Source organism: Caretta caretta, chromosome 14 (genome assembly GCF_965140235.1).
Source record: "Caretta caretta isolate rCarCar2 chromosome 14, rCarCar1.hap1, whole genome shotgun sequence".
In the NCBI taxonomy this organism is placed as follows: domain Eukaryota; kingdom Metazoa; phylum Chordata; order Testudines; family Cheloniidae; genus Caretta; species Caretta caretta.
Window position 1 is genome coordinate 39283166 of NC_134219.1, and position 21907 is coordinate 39305072.

General features: G+C 49.1%; 1 protein-coding gene across 1 annotated transcript; it reads right to left on the bottom strand.

The window, feature by feature from the left end:
- Positions 1 to 12456: 12456 nt before the first annotated feature.
- On the bottom strand, positions 12457 to 18045 carry LOC142068967 (E3 ubiquitin-protein ligase TRIM15-like). Its single transcript, XM_075119086.1, has 4 exons — positions 18040 to 18045; positions 17553 to 17791; positions 15900 to 16015; positions 12457 to 13598 (listed from the first exon to the last, which is right to left on the bottom strand). The coding sequence occupies exons 1-4, from the start codon at positions 18043 to 18045 to the stop codon at positions 13033 to 13035; spliced, it is 927 nt and encodes a 308-aa protein (XP_074975187.1). The 3' UTR covers positions 12457 to 13032.
- Between the last annotated feature and the right edge of the window lie 3862 nt (positions 18046 to 21907).

Sequence of the window (21907 nt, forward strand, 5' to 3'; positions counted from 1 at the left end):
ACTCTCCTTACATTGTGTAAGATAACACCCATTTTTTCATGTTCTGTGTGTATATAAATCTCCTCACTGTATTTTCCACTGAATGCATCCGATGAAGTGAGCTGTAGCTCACGAAAGCTTATGCTCAAATAAATTGGTTAGTCTCTAACGTGCCACAAGTACTCCTTTTCTTTTTGCAAAATCTTCCGCCTTCTCCTAATGGCCACCTAGAAATTCCCCTGAAATGTTGGAATTGATCCGATGCAACCATCGAAACAGACCAGTGCCACCGAGTTAAGTGCTAGGCCAAAAATAAATCAAGATATTCGAAAGCACTCTTAGGTCATGGCTACTGATGCAGCCACGCCCCAGTTAGCTCTCTAGTGCAGGGGTTCTCACAACAAATGTTTTGGTGGCCTCACAGCATGGCCACCAACTACCACTGGTGGCCACTCTGACAATTTGGTCTAAAATACTTAATTAACTTTAGGAATAAATGAATCTGCCCTTATCCATGCCCAAATCATTGCAATTTATTGATGTAGGGTTGTTTTTCATACTCAATAATAAAAATAATGTACAGTTGCCTCTATTCTTTACTGGACCTACACCGAATAGAAACACAAGTAAGGTGCTTTGCATGTTCTTGACTTTGTTTAATTGTTGTTTCTTTTGCTTTTTTGGTTGCTTTTTTTTTTTTGCTAGCGAGTAAGTCTGCTGCTGTGAAAAGTGATGTTTGTACGTTTGTTAATATCACGTCTCACAGCAGGAGACTTGCTAGCGAGCTGGGAGGCAGTGAAAAGTGATTCACAAACATACAAATATCACTTTGCACAGCAGCCTTCCTCAGACCCAGCAAGCTGGGGGACAAATTAAGCCCTGGATGGGAGGTGGTCAGGCTGCAGGGCTGGCCTGACCATGAGGGGAACTGAGGCGGCCGCCTCAGGTGCCAGACTGTGGGGAGGCACCACTAGGACCCAGAGCGTAGAAAACTGTGTCTGCTGCTGGTGCATCTGTATTCTCTGCTCGAGATGCCCAGAGATGGGGGAGTGCTGTGCTGGAGGAAGGAGGGCACAAGAGACCTAACAGGCAGGCAGGAGAAAAGGTGAGGGGAACAGCAGAAAGCAGCAGGAGCTGCAGGGAGAAAGAGGAGGAGGAGCCTCTTATGTACCTCTCTAGCACCCCCAGGAGCCTGGCCTGATTAACCCCAGCTTCTCAGGCAGCTTCCTGTTTCCTGCTGCTTCCCTGAACCCACCTGGGGAGAATCATAGAATCATAGAATATAAGGGTTGGAAGGGACCCCAGAAGGTCATCTAGTCCAACCCCCTGCTCGAAGCAGGACCAAATCCCAGTTAAATCATCCCAGCCAGGGCTTTGTCAAGCCTGACCTTAAAAACCTCTAAGGAAGGAGATTCTACCACCTCCCTAGGTAACGCATTCCAGTGTTTCACCACCCTCTTAGTGAAAAAGTTTTTCCTAATATCCAATCTAAACCTCCCCCACTGCAACTTGAGACCATTACTCCTCGTTCTGTCATCTGCTACCATTGAGAACAGTCTAGAGCCATCCTCTTTGGAACCCCCTTTCAGGTAGTTGAAAGCAGCTATCCAATCCCCCCTCATTCTTCTCTTCTGCAGACTAAACAATCCCAGCTCCCTCAGCCTCTCCTCATAACTCATGTGTTCCAGACCCCTAATCATTTTTGTTGCCCTTCGCTGGACTCTCTCCAATTTATCCACATCCTTCTTGAAGTGTGGGGCCCAAAACTGGACACAGTACTCCAGATGAGGCCTCACCAATGTCGAATAGAGGGGAACGATCACGTCCCTCGATCTGCTCGCTATGCCCCTACTTATACATCCCAAAATGCCATTGGCCTTCTTGGCAACAAGGGCACACTGCTGACTCATATCCAGCTTCTCGTCCACTGTCACCCCTAGGTCCTTTTCCGCAGAACTGCTGCCTAGCCATTCGGTCCCTAGTCTGTAGCTGTGCATTGGGTTCTTCCGTCCTAAGTGCAGGACCCTGCACTTATCCTTATTGAACCTCATCAGATTTCTTTTGGCCCAATCCTCCAATTTGTCTAGGTCCTTCTGTATCCTATCCCTCCCCTCCAGCGTATCTACCACTCCTCCCAGTTTAGTATCATCCGCAAATTTGCTGAGAGTGCAATCCACACCATCCTCCAGATCATTTATGAAGATATTGAACAAAACCGGCCCCAGGACCGACCCTTGGGGCACTCCACTTGATACCGGCTGCCAACTAGACATGGAGCCATTGATAACTACCTGTTGAGCCCGACAATCTAGCCAGCTTTCTACCCACCTTATAGTGCATTCTTCCAGCCCATACTTCCTTAACTTGCTGACAAGAATACTGTGGGAGACCGTGTCAAAAGCTTTGCTAAAGTCAAGAAACAATACATCCACTGCTTTCCCTTCATCCACAGAACCAGTAATCTTATCATAAAAGGCGATTAGATTAGTCAGGCATGACCTTCCCTTGGTGAATCCATGCTGGCTGTTCCTGATCACTTTCCTCTCATGCAAGTGCTTCAGGATTGATTCTTTGAGGACCTGCTCCATGATTTTTCCAGGGACTGAGGTGAGGCTGACTGGCCTGTAGTTCCCAGGATCCTCCTTCTTCCCTTTTTTAAAGATTGGCACTACATTAGCCTTTTTCCAGTCATCCGGGACTTCCCCCGTTCGCCACGAGTTTTCAAAGATAATGGCCAATGGCTCTGCAATCACAGCCGCCAATTCCTTCAGCACTCTCGGATGCAACTCGTCCGGCCCCATGGACTTGTGCACGTCCAGCTTTTCTAAATAGTCCCTAACCACCTCTATCTCCACAGAGGGCTGGCCATCTCTTCCCCATTTTGCGATGCCCAGCGCAGCAGTCTGGGAGCTGACCTTGTTAGTGAAAACAGAGGCAAAAAAAGCATTGAGTACATTAGCTTTTTCCACATCCTCTGTCACTAGGTTGCCTCCCTCATTCAGTAAGGGGCCCACACTTTCCTTGGCTTTCTTCTTGTTGCCAATATACCTGAAGAAACCCTTCTTGTTACTCTTGACATCTCTGGCTAGCTGCAGCTCCAGGTGCGATTTGGCCCTCCTGATATCATTCCTACATGCCCGAGCAATATTTTTATACTCTTCCCTGGTCATATGTCCAACCTTCCACTTCTTGTAAGCCTCTTTTTTATGTTTAAGATCCGCTAGGATTTCACCATTAAGCCAAGCTGGTCGCCTGCCATATTTACTATTCTTTCGACTCATCGGGATGGTTTGTCCCTGTAACCTCAACAGGGATTCCTTGAAATACAGCCAGCTCTCCTGGACTCCTTTCCCCTTCAAGTTAGGGGCAGTCAACTGAAGCAGTAGGAGCCAGTTAGGCCCTTAAGACGCTGATATCTTCCCTCACTCAGGCCTGTTACCAGCCTGCTTATTTGTCCCCTTCCACTGAGTGTTGAGAGCCACTATAGCTGGCACAGAACAGCAGTCATGAGTGAAAGAAGAAAACGCCCCCTCTGGGGCAGCACTCAGAAAAAGAAAGAAAGTGAAGGAAGCTTTTCTATCTAAGCAGGAAGGAGCTCTCCTGAGATACACAGACACAAATGTTCACGGTGAGCCTTCCGGCCCCAGTGAGGATGTGAGTGGTGAGGAGATGCCTGATCTTCCAGTTAGTCGGAGTGCAGGTGACCTGGCAGCTACTGCAGCATCCCTGTCTCCATCTCAAATGGATGTAACCATGCACATTCCTGAAGAAAAGTGTAGATCAGAGAAGAGTGTGGTGGAGGCACAAGAAACAGCTGCTCCTGAGTTTAGTTCCTTAAGTCTAGATGATCCAGGATTGTGGACCCACTTGAGCAGTAACCCAAGGGACTTCCTTGTACTGCATTGGCCTCAACAAGTGAAAAACTTCATGTTCCCCAAAGACAATGAAAAGAGAAGTTTCCATCCAACACTTTACTGGTGTGAAATCCCCAATGGTGACAAAGTGGAGAGGCCATGGCTTATGTACTCAAAAACCCAGAATGCTGCATACTGGTTTTGTTGCAAACTCTTCCCGTCTAATGTTCCAGCCACATTGGGTTCTGCAGAAACAAAGGACTGGAAAAATCTGGCTAGAAATCTGGCATGCCATGAGAAGGCAGCAAATCACCAGAGAGCATTCCATAGGTGGAAAGAGCATGAGATGAGACTAAGGTTAAAGGCCACCATAGATGATCAGCATCAAGAGAAGATTGCATCAGAGTCTCTTTACTGGCAAAATGTTGTGAAAAGGCTCATTGCCATTGTGAGAATGCTTGCTACCCAAAACCTAGCACTGCGTGGCACTTCAGATCAGCTGTATGTGCCAAACAATGGAAATTAACCTTAACTGATCTTAAAATTGTGGAGCTGATGGCTGAGTTTGATGCCTTATTCCAGGAGCAGCTAAGAAGTGTCACCACCCAAGAAACGTGTACACACCACTACCTTGGAAAAACAATTCAACATGAGATCATACAGTTACTGGCAACAAAAGTCAAACAGAAGATGGTGGCAGATCTGAAGTCAGCAAGATATTACCCTGTTATTCTGGATTGCACACCTGACATCAGCCATACAGAACAAATGACTTTAATGGTGCGTTTTGTAACAACAACAGAACCTAGTGAAAATGTCCCTGCAATGGTGACTGTCAGAGAGCATTTTCTAGAATTTATTGACATTGATGATACCACAGGAGCTGGTATGACAGATGTGCTTCTTAAAAAGCTGGAAGATACGGGAATTGTGATAGCTGACATGAGAGGTCAGGGCTACGATAATGGTGCCAACATGAGAGGAAAGAACAGAGGAGTGCAGACATGGATCCGAGAGTTAAACCCTCGAGCTTTTTTTGTCCCATGCAGTTCTTATTCATTGAACTTGGTGGTCAGTGATGCAGCATCAGCTTCTAGTGAGGCTGCTGAATTTTTTAATGTAATTCAAAGCGTCTATGTATTTTTCTCGGCGTCATCTCATCGATGGCAAATTTTGAAGCAACATCTGGGAACATCCTCTCTGATACTGAAACCACTGTGTGCCACTGTGACAAAGCGGGACTGTTCGTACTGTTTCCTCTGAATATTGTGGGGGTGCCTCAGTTTCCCCTAGGCAGTTCTTAAGTATCTAGGTGGTGGGATAAGGGCATATGATCGTTGCAGAGCCCTAGAGGGCAGGTATGTGCAGGAGTCTGGACACAGAGAATGGCCAGCACCCTGTTTCCTGGCAACTGATGGCCTGGGCCCTTCCCCCCTGCAAGGTGAGAACTAAAGGGTTGGAGAACAAAGGAATCAGGTGACCTCCTGGCCCGGGAAATGGACAAAGCCCAGAAGAGGAGGGGCTGGAGGGAGTTTCAGTTTTGAGGCTGGCTGGGGACATGGAGTGAAGTACAGACGTGGTTGTCTGGCTCACTGCCCCCCAAAATGGACCCAGCTGAGGGGTCCTGGTCTCTGCACCTCAAGCTCTGTGTTAGACCATGTTCCTGTCGTCTAATAAACCTCTGTTTTACTGGCTGGCTGAGAGTCACATCTGACTGCGGAGTTGGAGTGCAGGACCCTCTGGCTTCCCCAGGAGCCTGCCTGGGCGGACTCACTGTGGGAAGCGCAGGGAGTGGCAGAGGATGCTGAATGCTCTGAGGTCAGATCCAGGAAGGTGGAAGCTGTGTGAGCTGTGTGTCCTGCAGACAGTCTGCTCCCAGAAAGGAGACTTCCCCAGAGTCCTGACTGGCTTCGTAGGGAGCAGTTCCAGAGCATCACCCAGGGACTCCGTGACAGCCACACAATAGGAAAGTTGAGTGGAGGCGATAAAGCCTATCAAACACCAAATTGGGAAGATAGATGATGCCATAGTTGCTATTATGGAGGATAATGCTATGACAGGAACTGTTTGTGGGAGAACAGTGGCAGAGGGAAATGGAATCACCAGAAACATACATAACTTCAAATTTCTGTGTAGCTTAGTGTTGTGGCATGACATAATGTTTGAAATAAATGTTGTAAGCAAGAGACTCCAAGGTGTTGACCTTGACATATCTGGAGCAATGGAACAACTGGACAAAGCAAAGTCATACCTACAGTTTTACCGCTCAGATGAGGGATTTCAAAATGTTTGAAAAGTGCAGAGAAGTTGTTAGAGGAACTTGACACTGAAGCTATTTTCCCACCCATTCAAGGATACAAGAGTCACCGCAGAAGAAGACATTTTGATGACGAGGCACGGGATAATCCCATCAGACACCCCAAACAACAATTCAAAGTTGAATTCTTTAACCAGGTGCTAGATTGTGCAATACAGTCAGCTGAAGAACATTTCATGCAGCTCAAGGAACACAGCAGTATGTTTGGGATGTTGTATGATATTCCAAAACTCCTCACTGTCCCTGAAGAAGACCTACACCAGCAATGCAGGGCACTAGAGACAGTGTTGACACATGATGATATTGATGCGAGTGATTTAGGTGATGAACTGAAAGCCCTTTCAAGATACATTTCAGCAGGATCAGCTCCAAAGGCTGTCCTGGAATATATGTGCACAAAGAAGATGACTCACCTCTTTCCAAATGCTTTTGTTGCTCTGCGCATACTTCTAACACTTCCTGTAGCAGTTGCCAGTGGAGAACGCACCTTCTCCAAGCTGCAGTTAATAAAAACACATCTGTGCTCCACAATGACACAGGATAGGCTGGTCGGCCTTGCAACCATCTCAACAGAGCATGAGCTGGCCCAGACGGTGGACCTTCAGCAGGAAGCAGTTCAAATCTTTGCAGCCAAGAAGGCATGGAAAGCACCACTTTGATTATTCAAACAGACAAAAATGCCAGTGTTCACTCTGCAGACAAGAAAAGTTACATTTGCTGTTCAGGCGTTTAAAAGTTAAATGTTACTTAAAATTTTGGAACAAGGCATTTGAATTTGTTAGTTCAACGCTACGAACTGCTGCCTGCACAATTTGCGACCTGTAGTTGCTACTGACATCTCTATTCTCCCTTTTACTGCCATGAAACAATTTGCTGCCTTTGCCTTTCCCCATCCTGCCGTCCAGAGGGAGCATTCCCATCGCAACTTGCTACCTGTCACCTTTCCCCATCCTCTACCTTTCCCCATCTCCTGGCCCAGGGGTAACAGAGCACGATGATGGGGGTTCCCCTATCACAGTAATGCTACCTCTCCCTTTCCTCATGCTCTGGTCCAGGGGCAGCGCGTTATGACAGACGGGGGCATTCCTGTCACCATTTCCTAGGAGTGTGACATTTGTATTTTAAATTTGGACACAAATAAAGTACCTCTGTGATTGGGAAATGTGTTCTACAGCATTAAACCTCAGGGTGAGTGTTTGTAAACCCCAGAATGAAGGCGGTGTTATTTCTTTATTAGTCTCAGTCCATTACAGATTAGAACACAGAGTTTAATCTGATCAGGGTTTAAATTCTTGTAGTGTATTTCGCGCAGCCCCCCATGCCCTCCTCCAATATGCGATAAAAACTCCATCGGGGTTGAAAATATTTACCAGAGCTCCACTCCGGACAGCTCCAGCTGAATTTAAGCCCTGAATCTGAAAATCGACCCCCTGTTCGCCTGTCTCCCATTCTCATCCTCAGGGTTGGCTGCGGTAGCCCATGACTCCAACTCCTCCGGTAGCCATGGGGCTCGGGGGTGGCACGGCATCACCGCAGAGGACAGCGTGCAGCTCCTTGTCAAAGCAGCATGTCTGTGGAGCCGCATCAGAGCGACTGCTTCCCTCCCTCGCCTCCTGGTACGCCTGGCACAGCTCCGTGGCTGTCACATGGCAGTGCTGCGGGACCCTCTTCTAGCCCTTCTCCCCCACGCTCCGAGCAATCTGCTCATAGACGTCCACATTTCTACGCTGGATCGGAGCCGGGCCTGCACAGCCTCTTCTCCCCACAGACCCAGGAGCTCCACCACCCCCTGAGCGGTGCCGGCAGCAGAGCATTGGGAGCCTGGAGCCTGCTCAGCTGGGCAGTTGCTAGGTGAGCTCTCCATGCAGAGCAAAGAGGAAATGGAATTTCAAAAACTCCCAGTCCTTAAACAGGAGGGGCTTGATCCTGTGACCCTGGCTGATGGGCAGCGGAGTTCAAAACAGTGACCAGAGTGGGTCAGAATGGGGCATTGTGGGACACCTCCTGGAGGCCACTTAAGCTGATGTAGGCAACACAGCGTATACACTGACACTGCGTTGACCTAGCTATGTCGACGTAAGCGCCGGACCTCTCTTGGAGGGGGAGTTATTCAGTCGACGCAGCAGGCGAGTTAGGTCGGTGGGAGGTACACTGTAGTCTGGACACTGACATTATTAGGTCGGCGTTTAAGCTGCCAGACTTCCTGTAGACCAGGCCTTAGTTGCTTAAGTCCCTTTGTGAATCTGAGTCTTTCTTTTAATGTTGCTCAAATCCTTTCTCTTTCCAGTTTAGTAACTTGGAGACTTGTGTAAACAGTAGGGAAAAAATGAAACCCAATGAAATCCATTTATTGGCTTTCAGGGGCACAGTTTTAAGGTATGATCTCGAAGGCTGAAGAGAAAAGAAAGGGAAGATTTTCTCAGTAAAAGAATAATTGAACATGAAGATTGGGGTCTTGTTATCAGCATCGTAAAGTGCCACTTGCCCCAATAAACCCTGATCTTTGTGAGTCTTATGCTCAGAGTCACAGAGGTCCGTGGGTAGGTGAGAGCCTGGAATTGGTTCCAGCAGAATCTCAGAGCCCAGGTGCCCTCTTCAGGTTTTACACAGAACCATCTCTTTCTCTTCACTGATGTTCTGGCCACACCAATGGTCCAGCTTTCCCTATTCCCCACCTCCACCTCCCAGTGATGTTTCCCTGCCAGGAATCCTTCAGAGCCCAGTGCACACAGCAGAATTAAATCTCTCAGAATTGTTGGGCAGGTCCTGTCGTGTGTGTTCATGTCTGACACTTTTCTGATCCGCAGACAGGTTAAGGTGCGGATGAGCTGTTCCTGGATCCCATGCAAACTCTGCTGCGGACACAAACTCCGTATATAGTAAACACTGGGCTTTCCCCACACCCTGGAAGAGACTCACATTTGCTGAGCTGGAATCAGGCCATAGTTAAAGTTACAGCCCCTGCAGGCTATGGTAAGAATTGTAACCCAGCATGCCCTAGGAGTGGTGTGAAATTCACAGGGACAAGCTTGACTAAATGCTGGAGCTAATGTTGTCAATCTCTAGTGTCAGCTACAGCTCAGAAAATCCCCATTAGGATGCTAGCATTTTTAAAAGACAAACTCATTCGAAAGCCAGGGGAAAAGAGAAAACAGTCACACCAGTGAGGCCCTAGTGAGCACTGTGTGGGCAGATGCAAAATCATTAGTCCATCCATCTGCAGAGCAGCCTTAGAAAGACTAGGCAATAGTGAACAGCCATGGGGCAGCAAGACATAGCTCTGCAGGCCCAAACAAACATCTTAAGGCCAATCTGTAAACAGGAGTTTCCTGGGCTCATCTTCCTAGCCCCACTGCCCACCTCCCCTCTTTTCCCCTGCTCGACTTACATCTGACCTAGTTCTCTCTGGATTCCCTTCAGAGAGGCACCTGAGAAAGATTCAGCCATCCCCAAACCCCTTGTTCTGGGGAGAAACAAAGTGAGTGTCAAAGCCTTGGGGTTGGGACCAAGTAAAGATGCTTCTTTCTGGCTGGTCTGTTTCAGTTTAATAACCCAAATCCTGCCCATGTGGCCAGTGGCTGAAAGTCCATTGGGGAGCTGCTCAGGGGGCTGCATGAAATGCGCTGGGATCTCAGCCTGGTTCTCGGGGTGTAGACGTCTCCATCACACGCCGAGGTAACCAGCGAACTTTCCACTGATCGTGCCCCTCTGTGTGAGGCTCAGCGGAGAAGTCAGGGACTCAATGGACCGTGCAGACAGAGCTCCTCTTTCCCCTTTAGAGAGAGATTCATCCCAGGTCAGGGCAGAGGACCAATGGCCCAGGAAAGTGTATGTGAAGGGAACTGGTACTGGGACCCCTGCATTGTACAGGTAAGGGGTTACACAGAGTCTCCCAGCTCCCTTGTCTATTCCAGCTGCAGGAGGGGGCATCCTGGGACAGACTGAGGGGGCCTCGGAGAAGCAGCCACCTGGGCCCAGAACATGTAATGTAACCATGGTGGGAAAAGGGCAGTGACTGGAGCACCGCTGGGGACCCGTCTGGTTCCAAGGATGGCTCTGCAGAGGGATACAATGTTGCAACAAGATGCAATTTCCCTTCCTCGCTACTCTGAGTGAAGGCCACATGAAGATCATCCAAAATTCGTCTCGCCAAGCACAACCCTGCAGTGTCCTCCTTTCTGATGCACCTCACAGCGCCCTCCCCTCACTTCCCAACAGGGGGTGATTGTGAACGTGGAACCCCTGCCAGAGCCCTGTACAACACAAACTTATTTCTTGTCCTCCAAGCAAGCCAAAGGAGGTTGCCTTGCCCTGCCCTGGAAGAGCCCAGCTAGCGTACAGATGGGGAAACTGAGGTACAGAGTCTGTGTCATTCACCGAGCCTGCCCATTCTCATCAGCCACCCCAGTCTCAGCTGATTCTGTGTTGTCAGCGCTGCATGTCTGCACCATGCACAGAGCGTGGCTGCTCCCACCCCACTTCCAGCACCACGTGTCTCTGCCATGCACTAGGCATGACTGTTTGCAGCTCCCCCCGCCCCAGTCCGTGCTATGTCCGTGTCATGCTCCAACTCTGCACGTTCTCAGCGCTGTGTGTCTGCCATGCCCCAAGTTGGCCGGCTGTCAGCTCTCCCAGCCTGCTCGCACTGCTGTGTGCCTGGGACATGCACAGAGCCGACCTATTCTCAGCTACCTCCCCTGTCTGGCTGGGTGTCTAGGCCATGATCCAAGCCTGAATCAACTGCACCCTTGTTTCAGTGTTGTGCAGCTGGGCCATGCACCACTGGCCTGTGGGGCTACTTGAGCTGGTAGGTTCATTTCCAAAGGCCGCGGGGTTCAGTGATTGAGGTGTGGGTCTGCTGTATTTGACGGAGACCTGGCACGAAGGTGTACGTTTCTAATGGTGAGAGTAATTAAGCACTGGAGCAATTTGCCAAGGGGCATGGCAGAGTCTCTGTCACTGACAAGTTTTAAATCAAATTCAGAAAAAAAAAATCAAAACGATGCTCTAGGAATTATTTGGGGTAAGTTCCGTGGCCTGTGTGACACAGGAGACGAGGAAATCGGTCTAGAAGATCACAGTGGCCCCTTCTGGCCTCGGAATCCATGAAACATCGTCCCAGCTTTGTCTGAGTTCACCTTCTGCAGCCTCTTACCACATCTGCAAAGCACAGGTACCTCCCCCAGGGTGCGATGCCTCAGCCAAGACAAACTGCTGAGAAACCGCCGCAGAAGAGATTGAGTTCTTCTGCCTTCCAGCCCCGGGCCGGCTCCAGGGTGTGCTGGGAGTCTCCCTCACCCAGCCCTGGCCAGGATTCTGCTGGTATTCCAGCCTAGCTCAGTTTTGGAAACAGCTCGTGTTGGGAGGGGCTGCATCTCACGCACCCCTTGACCAAATGACTCCAGATTTGTACCCCTGACCCTTCCCTCTGCCCTCAGGTGGTGGATCAGGTTTCTAGCCCCTCAGACTGCGAATGTGAACTTAAAGAAAAAGGGATAATTTGGTTTGGGAAAGAAATGCTGCTGCAGCACCATGGTGCGGCCAGGTGCCAGCCCATAATATTACTGCAGTTGATAATGTGAGCTGGCTACTTTATTGCCAGTTTCCTTCTGTTCCTCGGCAGCTGGAAGTTGCCAACAGATTTCTTTCACAGCGAGGATGTTGTTGCTTCTTTTCTTGCCCGAGGAAAGCATCGCTTGATGCTTTGATTTTATTTACTCTTTCCTCAAGCTTTGCTTTTAGAGCTTTCGCTTAAAGTTACCCAGCTGCTTTTCTTCAAGCCCCTTCAAGGCATTTGCTGGTGGGTCTGTCTAGCCTTTCAGGGCAGAGCCGTACAGATCTAGTACCCTTGTGACAAAGTCCAAGACCAGAAGATTGAAATAAACTTTATTCTGTGAATTTACTCATCTGAATCTACAGCATCCAAATAACGAAACAGAGCAAAATAGGAGCATTGAGCTGGGGAATTGGAGGGAGAGGGAAACCCCACTATGGTTTTTATATTCAGAAGTAAAGAGCAGAGGACTTTGATGGATGACCTGAAATGAGTCAGAACTTAAGCCAGGTCTACGCTATAAACTTCCATGGGTAGAACCATATCGCTCAGGGCTGTGAAAAATCCACACCCCTCAGTGAACGCAGTCGTACCGACTGAACTCCTGGTGTAGACAGCGGTACATTGACCGGAGAGCTTCTCCCCTGGACATAGCTACCGCCTCTCAGAGGTGGATTAACTACACTGGTGGGAGAAGCTCTCCTGTCGGCATAGGAGCATCTTCACTTAAGCATTACAGTGGCGGAGCAGCACCGGTGCATTTGTTCTGCTGCAGTATTTTAAGTGTAGACCTGCTCTACCAGAGGCAGGCTCTGCTGTGACCCTGAGAGTGGCTCCTGGTGTCTGCTGGTTGGCCAGTTTTTGTGTGCCTGGAGGATCACAGAGTTACAGAGACAGGCATGTAAGAGGGTCGGGAAACTCCTGTCACCAGTATAATGCTAAGCAAGTCAGTCTTGTCCTCTCTCATCATTTTATTGTGAGTCTCGCAGCACTTGGTGTTTTTCTTAAAGTCCCGGCAGCTGGAGTAGGTAGATTGCAAGGCAACCTCAGATTATACTGCAGATACATTTCCTGCCTTCACGTTTGTGTAGCAAAGATTGAAAATCGGAAACAAGAACACCCCAAAAGCTGGGAAACCAGAAGGTAAAGAAAATGACACAATATTTAAAAAGATGTTGCAGCCAATCTCATGATTCTGGGGGGCCTGACACACTTTTTGAATGCTTCAGGCTGGCAAGACTGTGATTAGAATGGCAAAGTGTGATAGCTGTAATTTATATATTACCTATGTCTTTGCTCTACTTTAGACAGCTCATATTGAGTGATCCCTACTCCTCTGTCACAGGGATTAACAATATGTCGGCCAGTGAACACATAACGGTATGCTTACCAGTGAACTCAAATTCTACACGCCGGCTCCCAAAGAAGGGGATGATCTTCCCCGTGAAAGAGGATGTGAAAGTAAAGATCGGCTCTCTGCCAGAAGATGTAACGTCATAAAATGTAACTTTCTCCCCTTCATAATCCAGATAAACCCCAATGTTACTGGGGCTACGAGGTAGGGCCAGAGCAGTCTCAGGGGAGGTGAGGGCCGAGTACTCATTCCCTGTACTCTGCAAAGCCCAGATCCCCTCCTCTGGTGTACGGCTTTTCGCTCCCTCATGTATCACAGACTCTTTGGCAATGCCCAAAACCCAATTACGTTTGTTCCCCACCTCCACTTGCCAGTAACACCTCCCTGAGGTGAAGCCCTTATAGCCCAGCACACAGGCAGCAGGGTAAAACCTGTTCTGTGTCACTAAATATCCCGTGTCTTGGTATTTCTGTATCACACTCTCATCTGTGGACACGACGGAACAGGGAATCCCCAGGTCTGGATCCGGAGTGGCCTGCACTGCACGAGGGGAGAGAGAGGCAGGAGGAGAGTGTTAAGTACCCAAAGCACCTCCCACCCGCCGATCAGCTCCTCCCCCTCCCTCCCAGCGCCTTCCTCCTGCCACGGATCCATTGTTCAGCAGTAGGCAGGAGGTTCGGGGGGGGGGGGGGGGAAGAGGGAGGAGTGGGGGCAGAAAGAGGCAGGGGAAGGGGGCAGAATGGAGCGGGGCAGGAAGAGATGGGGCAGGGGTGGGGGCTTGGGGGAAGGGGTGGAGTGGGGGTGGGGCCCGGGGCAGAGCAAGGGTCAAGCACCCCCTTGGGAACTGGGGAAGTCGGCACCTCTGTGCAGGCTAAACCACTCCAGTGCTGAGAGTGAGAGAGTCTGAGGCCAGAAGGGACCATCAGGTCATCTAATCTGACCCCCGTATATCACAGGCCACCAACCCCACCCAGCACCCACCTAACGCAACAACCAACATGAGCCCAAAGCCTGACAGCCTGCAGCCGACTGTGCTATGATGTGCCACAGGCAGAGAAGAGGAGGCCCCGAGGGTCACCAGTGCCCGAGGCCCCCGCAATGCAGGGAAATGATTCGGTGAGATACCCCCAGATAATCCTGGCACATCACCCGCAGCCACATGCTGCGGAGGAAGGTGAAAAGCCTCCCCCCGAATGCCACTGCCAGCTTGACCTGAGGGAAAATAGCCCTCCAGTGCCTTCCCCCCAGTTCCCCTGTGAAAGACAGACCGGGTACCCCACGAATCACTGGGAAAGAAACTCAGAATAGCTGGTCAGCCAGGGGATGTGCTCCCAGAGTCCCAGAGCCACAGCAGCACCCGTGAGGACCCAGTAAGTGAGGTCAGGCTCAGCAGCATGGCTCCTTGCACCCAGCCCAGGCTAACCTGGGTGCTGAGCCCCAGGGTTCACTCTGCAGTGCAGACAGACCCTTACGGGCAGAGCTCAGCCCTGGGGGAGGCTAGGACCATTTCTCAGGCTCCCCAGTAGCCTGGCTGGGGTGGGCCCTGAGTGTCAGTCCTGGGGAGCTGCCTGTTGGCTGAAGCTGAGCAGGAAATTCCCCATGGTTCCCGCCAGGCATCAAGGAGGTATTGTTCGGAGGGTGTGAGAAACTGGGATTTTTTTCAATTTTTTAATGAAGCCTATATATGCCTCAGTTTCCCAATATGCAACGTTGTTACCCAGTGGGTGACAAAAATACCGCAAAAATAGAGATGATGAGTAATTATAGGCACCTACAAGGTTTGGTTGCAGCTAAGTGGGGGTCTTTGTGAATCCCAGTGTGGTCTAATTCTGGGACTGAGGTGCCTAAAATGGCAAGTAGACCCCCTCACCCCAAGTCCTTTTGTGAATCTAGCCCATACCCTTTCTCTCTGCATTTGAGCTCAGTTCATAGGGCCGGGTCTCAAGAGAAAGGAAGGATTGGAAGAGAGGTGATTTCATGTTGTCTTGACTCTGGTGACATTTCTACCGTTAATTAATGTAACCGTGATTGAGAGAGACAAGCTTTGGAGCTTACTCAGAGCTCTTCTTCAGGTCCATGTAGCTCAAAAACTTGTCTCTGTCACCAACAGGAGTTGGTCCAATAAAAGCTATGACCTCCCCCACCCTGCTTAATATCCTGGGGCTGACATGGCTGTCGCAGCACGGCATGGAACCGTTCTGATTCCATGCCGTGGAATGAATTACCGTTTAATTCTGAGAGACAGCCCAAAGGAAAAGACCATAGAACGAGAGGCAGATCGGAATGGGGAGACCTTTCCAGTGAGACCAAACTAAAGTGAAATCATCGTCCAAAATATATCGTCCATCTCCTGCCTTACTCCAACGATCTCAAAGCACTCGGTGGCATTCACTAATTAGCACAACAAGGTAGGTTGGCCATTATTTCCTCCTTTTTCAAGATGGAGGAACTTGAGGTACAGAGTCTGGGATTTTCAAAAGGGCTGAGGCCATGTGGTGGCCAACTCCCATTGACAGTCAGAGAGAGATGGGGCCTAAATCCCTTAGGTCCCTTGGAAAATCCCAGCCATGGAGGTGAAATTCAACATTTTCTAAAACATCTGGCGATTGTGTGTCTCTGAAATGCTGAGTGGCCAATTTTGACACCCATGGTTGGGTCTGAGACAATCCAAGTGGAGTCCTGGCAAACTGGCATCAGCCCTGAGCCCTCCCCATCCCACCCACAGACGTCTAGCTGTGACGAGCTGAGAACTAATAGGCCAGAGTCCATCTCCTTCCACAGTCAGAGGCACATCTCGATGTGCCATCGCCATATCATGAGCCCAAATAACTGTTAAGTTACCTCTGAATTTATTCAGAGCCTCCTGTAGACAAACATTTCTTTGGGAAGAGACGCCAACTTTCTCGCTCACATCCTGTGGCACAGCCATTGGTTTCTCGAACTTCACCTTCTCACACCTGGGGGGGGAAGGGGGAAACACCCTAAATCTTTTCTTTCTTGAGAATGAGCTACCAGAGGCTGCTCTCTTGTGGGCTCAATGAGAGCCTCTATCTCCCACTGGTGAGACAATTCATCTCCTCACTGGAGTTTTTAAATGCCTAGCTCCTCCAATGGGAGTTAAAGAGAGTAAGGGGTCCACAGGCTGCCCCTCAGAGAGAAGGGCCTAATCTCATGGAAAAGGATGCTCCAGTGGTTAAGGGGTTGCTGTAGGACTCTGGAAACCTATGTTCCACTCCCTGCTTCTCGTCCACTGTAACCCCTAGGTCCTTTTCTGCAGAACTGCTGCTTAGCCATTCGGTCCCTAGTTTGTAGCAGTTCATGGGATTCTTCTGTCCTAAGTGCACTTGTCCTTGTTGAACCTCATCAGATTTCTTTTGGCCCAATCCTCTAATTTGTCTAGGTTCCTCTGTATCCTATCCCTACCCTCCAGCATATCTACCCCTCCTCCCAGTTTAGTGTCATCTGCAGGTGCAATTGCTGAGGGTGCAATCCACACCATCCTCCAGATCATTAATGAAGATATTGAACAAAACCGGCCCCAGGACTGACCCTTGGGGCACTCTGCTTGACACTGGCTGCCAACTAGATATGGAGCCATCGATCACTACCTGTTGAGCCTGACAATCTAGTCAGCTTTCTATCCACCTTATAGTCCATTCATCCAGCCCATACTTCTTTAACTTGCTGGCCAGAATGCTGTGGGAGACCGTATCAAAAGCTTTGCTTAGAACGATTAGTCTATAAATATTCACCTTCGATAATTGGGCCACACCATTTGCAGCGCATACGCTCAACTTCATCCTTCTCTCCTGTTGTTGTTTCTTTAGCCCTTTTGAATACTTCCTTGTGTTCTGAAATGTATTCTGATGTAGATTTTCATTTTCTTCCCATTTCAGTGCGTCAAATCTTTAACCCGTTGTCTACTAACAGTTTGAAATGTGTACTTGGTGGGTGTGTGATTTATCAGTAGGTTCAGACGCACACGCACTTCAGAGCTTGCGTGCGTGCCTGTTGGTTTATTGTGTGCATCTGCTAGAACAATACGTTCTTTCTTCAGCAGGCAGCTTTGCATATACACACAGACTAATGTATTATCGGAATACAGAGATCTCATGCAATGTATTGTATTTTCTTAATAAAACAAGTTTTTAGTATATATTTGAATGATAAAAAAGTAGGATGAAAATCAGAAAAACCTCAATAATACTTTTTTGTAAAACCCAGAAATTTTTTGATAAAAATTGGTTTAAACTGAAAATGAAGGGGCTTACACAGGATGTCTCAAAAAGGCCTGAACCATCTGCCTTTAAAACAGCAAAACTGTTTCCACATTGGAAATATTAGAAATGTCACATTTTGTTTTCCCTCACTTCGTTAAAGGACACACTGACAGTCTCCATTGTGGAGTAGGACCTCTCCAAGAACTTAATAAACTCCAAAGCTAATCAATCAGAATCTCTCCCTTCCCTGGGCAGGGATCTGGGTGTCTCTAACTGTCTCACCTGCAGGAATTCACTTGTTGGCTGCTGACACTTCTCTTCTATCTCACTGATCAAGTCACCGAGACGGGAAATCTTTTCAGACAGTTTGGTGACATTTTCATCCTGTATCTTCACAATTTCCTTGTCCAGCTCTTCCAGTTGGGCCAGCAGGAGTCGCTCTTGCTCATCCAGGAACTGCCGCAGTTGCTCAAATTCAGACATGATCTTCTGCCTCTCAGCTTCTATCTTTCCCTATAATGAAGGGACACAAACAGGAAAGGACAGATCAAGGACAAGGGTTGCCAGATGTCCAGTTTTCAACTGGGAAGTCCAGTCAAAAGGGAAACCTGGCAGTGTCCGGTCAGCACTGCTGACTGGACATGAGAAGTCCGGTTACCCACAGTAACTGGCTTCCACCACCAGAGGGCGAGAAGAGCAGCAGCTGCTGCTGGAGCCTGGAGGAGCACTCAGGGGTGGCTCCATGGGGGGGAGAAAAGTACCGGCATCTCCCCCATCCTGCTCCAATCACCCCTCCACCCCTGGAGCGTGGCTCTCCCTCTCCCACCCTGCCCCAGTCACCTCCACCACACCCCTAGAGCTCTGCTCAGCTGGCAGGGGGAGGGAGGTGGAGAGAGCAGCAAGCGACAGTGGGAGAGGGACAGAGGAATGGGGGGCGGGACCTCGAGGGAAAGTGGCGGCAGGGCACAGGGCAGGTTCCAGTGCTCAGCATCCAGTTTTCACAAATGAGAAAGTTGGACATCCCAGACTCTCCCCATGTCCCTGATAGGAACAGTTCTTAGAGCCCTCTTTTCATATCAACCTACTACAAACACATGGTTGAGATTTCAGGAGAATATGCCTGACAGTCTCTCAGCTGGCCTGAATGAACAACATGTTCCGAAGTGCCTTCGGGACGTACGCCTCCAGTTCCCATTTTCAAAAGGTCACTTTGGATGCTAAGGAGCCTAAGTTTCTTTGAAAGTGACTTTTGAAAATAGGACAGCTCTCCCTGCATTTTAAGCCCCTAAATACCTTTGAGAATCTCGCCCTTAACCACTTGCAAAATTGTTAACCCTAGGCTCCGAAATCACTTAGGCACTTCTGAAAATGGCACCCAATCTCTCTAAAATGATGAGTTTTCAGGTCTGAGTGGCTCAGTATATTCTGTTGATCATCTAGAATCTTCCAATAGCAGAAAGGTTGGAAGGGGGGAGGTCTGACTCAGAATCAGAAATACATTGGCAGAGAGTTGTGGAGAAGACTGAAGAAGGAAAGGGTTCTGCTGGTTATCCACATAAAACACCAGTTACAAAACACACCATGCAAAATGCTTCTTCTCCAGCTTTTGCATGTTTCATCTGGCATTCTGTTAATTACACTGTCCCAGAGGAAACCAGTTGTGCCTGGTGGAGATTCAGGAGGAAGATTTCTGAGATACAAAATAGCCACTGGGTGCCTAAGTCCTGCTGACAGTCCATATGAATTAGGCACCTAATCACCATACGTGCCTTTGAAAATCTCCCCTGAAATCAGTGTTTGTAGCTGGATGTGTGGGGAATAAGATCAGTGCTTTGAGTTGAAACTGGAAGCCAGTGGAGGAATGAGCCCAGAGGGATGATAAACAAAGATAAACATGATCACACCCTGCAAGGGTCTCTCAACAAGAGACAAAGTGCTTGAGGTTATCAAGATGATGTTTAAAAAAACTGTGAACGGTACAGAGTAGAACCGTGGTTCTCAAACTTTTTTACTGGCGACCCCTTTCACATAGCAAGCCTCTGAGTGCGACCCCCCGAATAAATTAAAAATACTTTTGAATATTTTTAACATCATTATAAATGCTGGAGGAAAAGCGGGGTTTGGGGTGGAGGTTGACAGCTCACGACCCCCCATGTAATAACCATGCGACCCCCTGAGGGGTCCCGACCCCCAGTTTGAGAACCCCTGGAGCAGACGTTTCTGGATACCAGGGAATAATGTACGGATTATCAAGAGGAGCGAAGTTCGGTTTCAGATCGAGTGGCGTAAGGAATCCATACTCTGCAATATCCCCGATTGGGGGTAAGAGGTTAAGGGGTCAAAGTACAGACATTGAGACATGAGGGTACGTTGTTCATAGAATGGCTATGTTCAGGTGTGGTATATAATGGGTGGACACAATCATGAGGATGGATTGACCCTCATTTTGTGAGATTTAACGTTCAGTGAGTTTATGGTTCCAGTTCATATGGTCCAACGGACAAAGTCTCTCGGTCCCCAATACATCACAGCTAACCCTGATCTGAGCTTGACCTTGCTCCCAGTTAGCACATTTTATCTCAGTTTAACTGGACAAGGTGAACCCTACACACCACACTAGGGTCAAATTAAACTAGGTTCAAAATGTTTGCCTGTGAGGGCCTTGCACCAGAACAAAGACATTACATTAAAAAGTGATTTGAGGTACATCTGTACTACACAAATGTTGTGGTGGTGTGTAGAGGACCTACACTATATGCACCCGCTAACATGGGCATAAATAGCAGTGTAGATGGCGAGGCATGGCTTAAGCAAGTAGAGTCGCAATATGCCTGAACCCTCTGGGTATAAACCCTACACACAGGGCTCTATACACCCCCAAGCAGGGCCTCCCCCATCTACACTGAGTGTCCCGCTGCTTCCCCAGTGCCAGAGCCTTTCCCCACCACAGGAAAAGGCTCCAGGGAGTGGAGGAAGGCTCCGGCCGCTCCGCAGCCTCCCCCTGCTGGAGTCTTTTATTCACACATGTAGCTACACATGACAGTGTGGACACAGCCTGTTTCTCACTGTGCTGTGTAGCTACACATACCCTACAGGATGCCCCCAGCGGTGTGCCGTGTAGATGTAGCCAGAGCTAAATCAAAGCAGTGCTGCGTGTAGACAAGGGCTGACACTCTCCCCACAGAGAGAAATATCACCCCTGACTGATGTAACTTCTGGACCATAACAATGGGGACCTACCAGATATTCCTGGCTTTGCGTCTCTGCATCCTGTTTCCACTCCAGAAGTTCTCCTCTCTCTTGCTTCAGTGTGTTCAACTGGGTTTGAATTTGTTCCTGAGGCAAGAAAAACAATGTTGGGGGTGGAGGGGAAGGTCAACCTGCTAAGGAGTCTGTCCTCTGTGCAATTTATATACAGTGCAGTGCTGATTTCATGATCTGAAGCTGGGATTTTCAAAGAAGTCTCATGAAGTTGGGTTCTGAACTACCATTGACTTTCCATCTCCCTCTCAAGTTGCCCCAGGACGGTGCTCATGGCAATGTCACAATTGACTCTTGAGAGGTGGGAGACTCAAATCTCTTCTCCTCACCAGGCAGAGGGAGAACTTGAACTGGAGTCTCCCCATACAAGGTGAGTGCCCTACCCCCAGGCTAACAGTTATGAAGAAAGTCTTCAACCTCTTCCCTGGCCACGTTGTGCGGAGCAACACAGGTGCAGAACTCCATCTTGCATGAAACAGCTTAGGTAGCTAAGCCACTCGACTCCAGGAGAGGGGTTCCCAGGTGTGGATCAGAGACAGGCCCATTCCTACACCAAACTCTGAGGGAGTTGGGGCTTAGGACACACCCCTCTCATCAGTATCTCCGGAGGGCTAGTCTCCCCAGCTAGCACGCTGGCTTTTGTGGATGCCTCTCTCCCCCCACATGCCTAATTCAGGATTTGTTGTTCCAAACTGTACCAGATGACTGGAGGATAGCTGATGGAAAGCCAGCTTTTTTAAAAAGGCTCCAGAGGAAATCCTGGCAATTACAGGCCGGCAACTGTAAGGGCTTGTCTGATTGTCAGATGCTGGGACTGGGCAACAGGGAATTAATCCTTTGGTAACTGCCGGGTTCTGTTCATTCCCTCTGGGGCACCTGGCATTGGCCATTGTTGGAAGACACGATACTGGGCTACATGGACCACTGGTCTGACTCAGTGCAGCCGTTCTTATGTCCTTAGTGATTTTCTAGGTGCCTAAAAGTTAGGCATTGCAGCGCTGAGCATCACAACACCCAAGTGCATTTGGGGATTCGGGCCTAAATCTCCTTTGCAAATGGGACTTCGGCCCTAAAGTCAGTTGGTGCTCTTGAAAATGTGCTCGAAGGATCTTCTTCTGTAATTCACCGGGGGTGAGGTGTTGCAGAGCCACAGAGAGGATTTAAAAGCACAGCTCCCATTCATTTCATGGCAGCTGGGCATCTCAGGCCCCATTGTCAGCCCTGCTTACTTTCCTTCTATGCTGTATATGTCATGCTGCCAGGGAAGAGAGAGGCCTTGGGGGCACCAGACCTAATATAGAGACTTAGGGACTCTGTCTAGAACAGCCCTTTGCCTCCAGCGAATCCTCCAAGTGCTGCAGGGCAAAG

Coding starts and splice junctions, on each gene's coding strand:
- LOC142068967 (XM_075119086.1), bottom strand. Junction 16,016..17,552: donor GAATTCCTGCAGGTGAGACA/GTTAGAGACACC, acceptor TTCCCCCCCCAG/GTGTGAGAAGGTGAAGTTCG. Junction 13,599..15,899: donor GGCTCTGAATAAATTCAGAG/GTAACTTAACAG, acceptor CCCCTCGTGCAG/TGCAGGCCACTCCGGATCCA.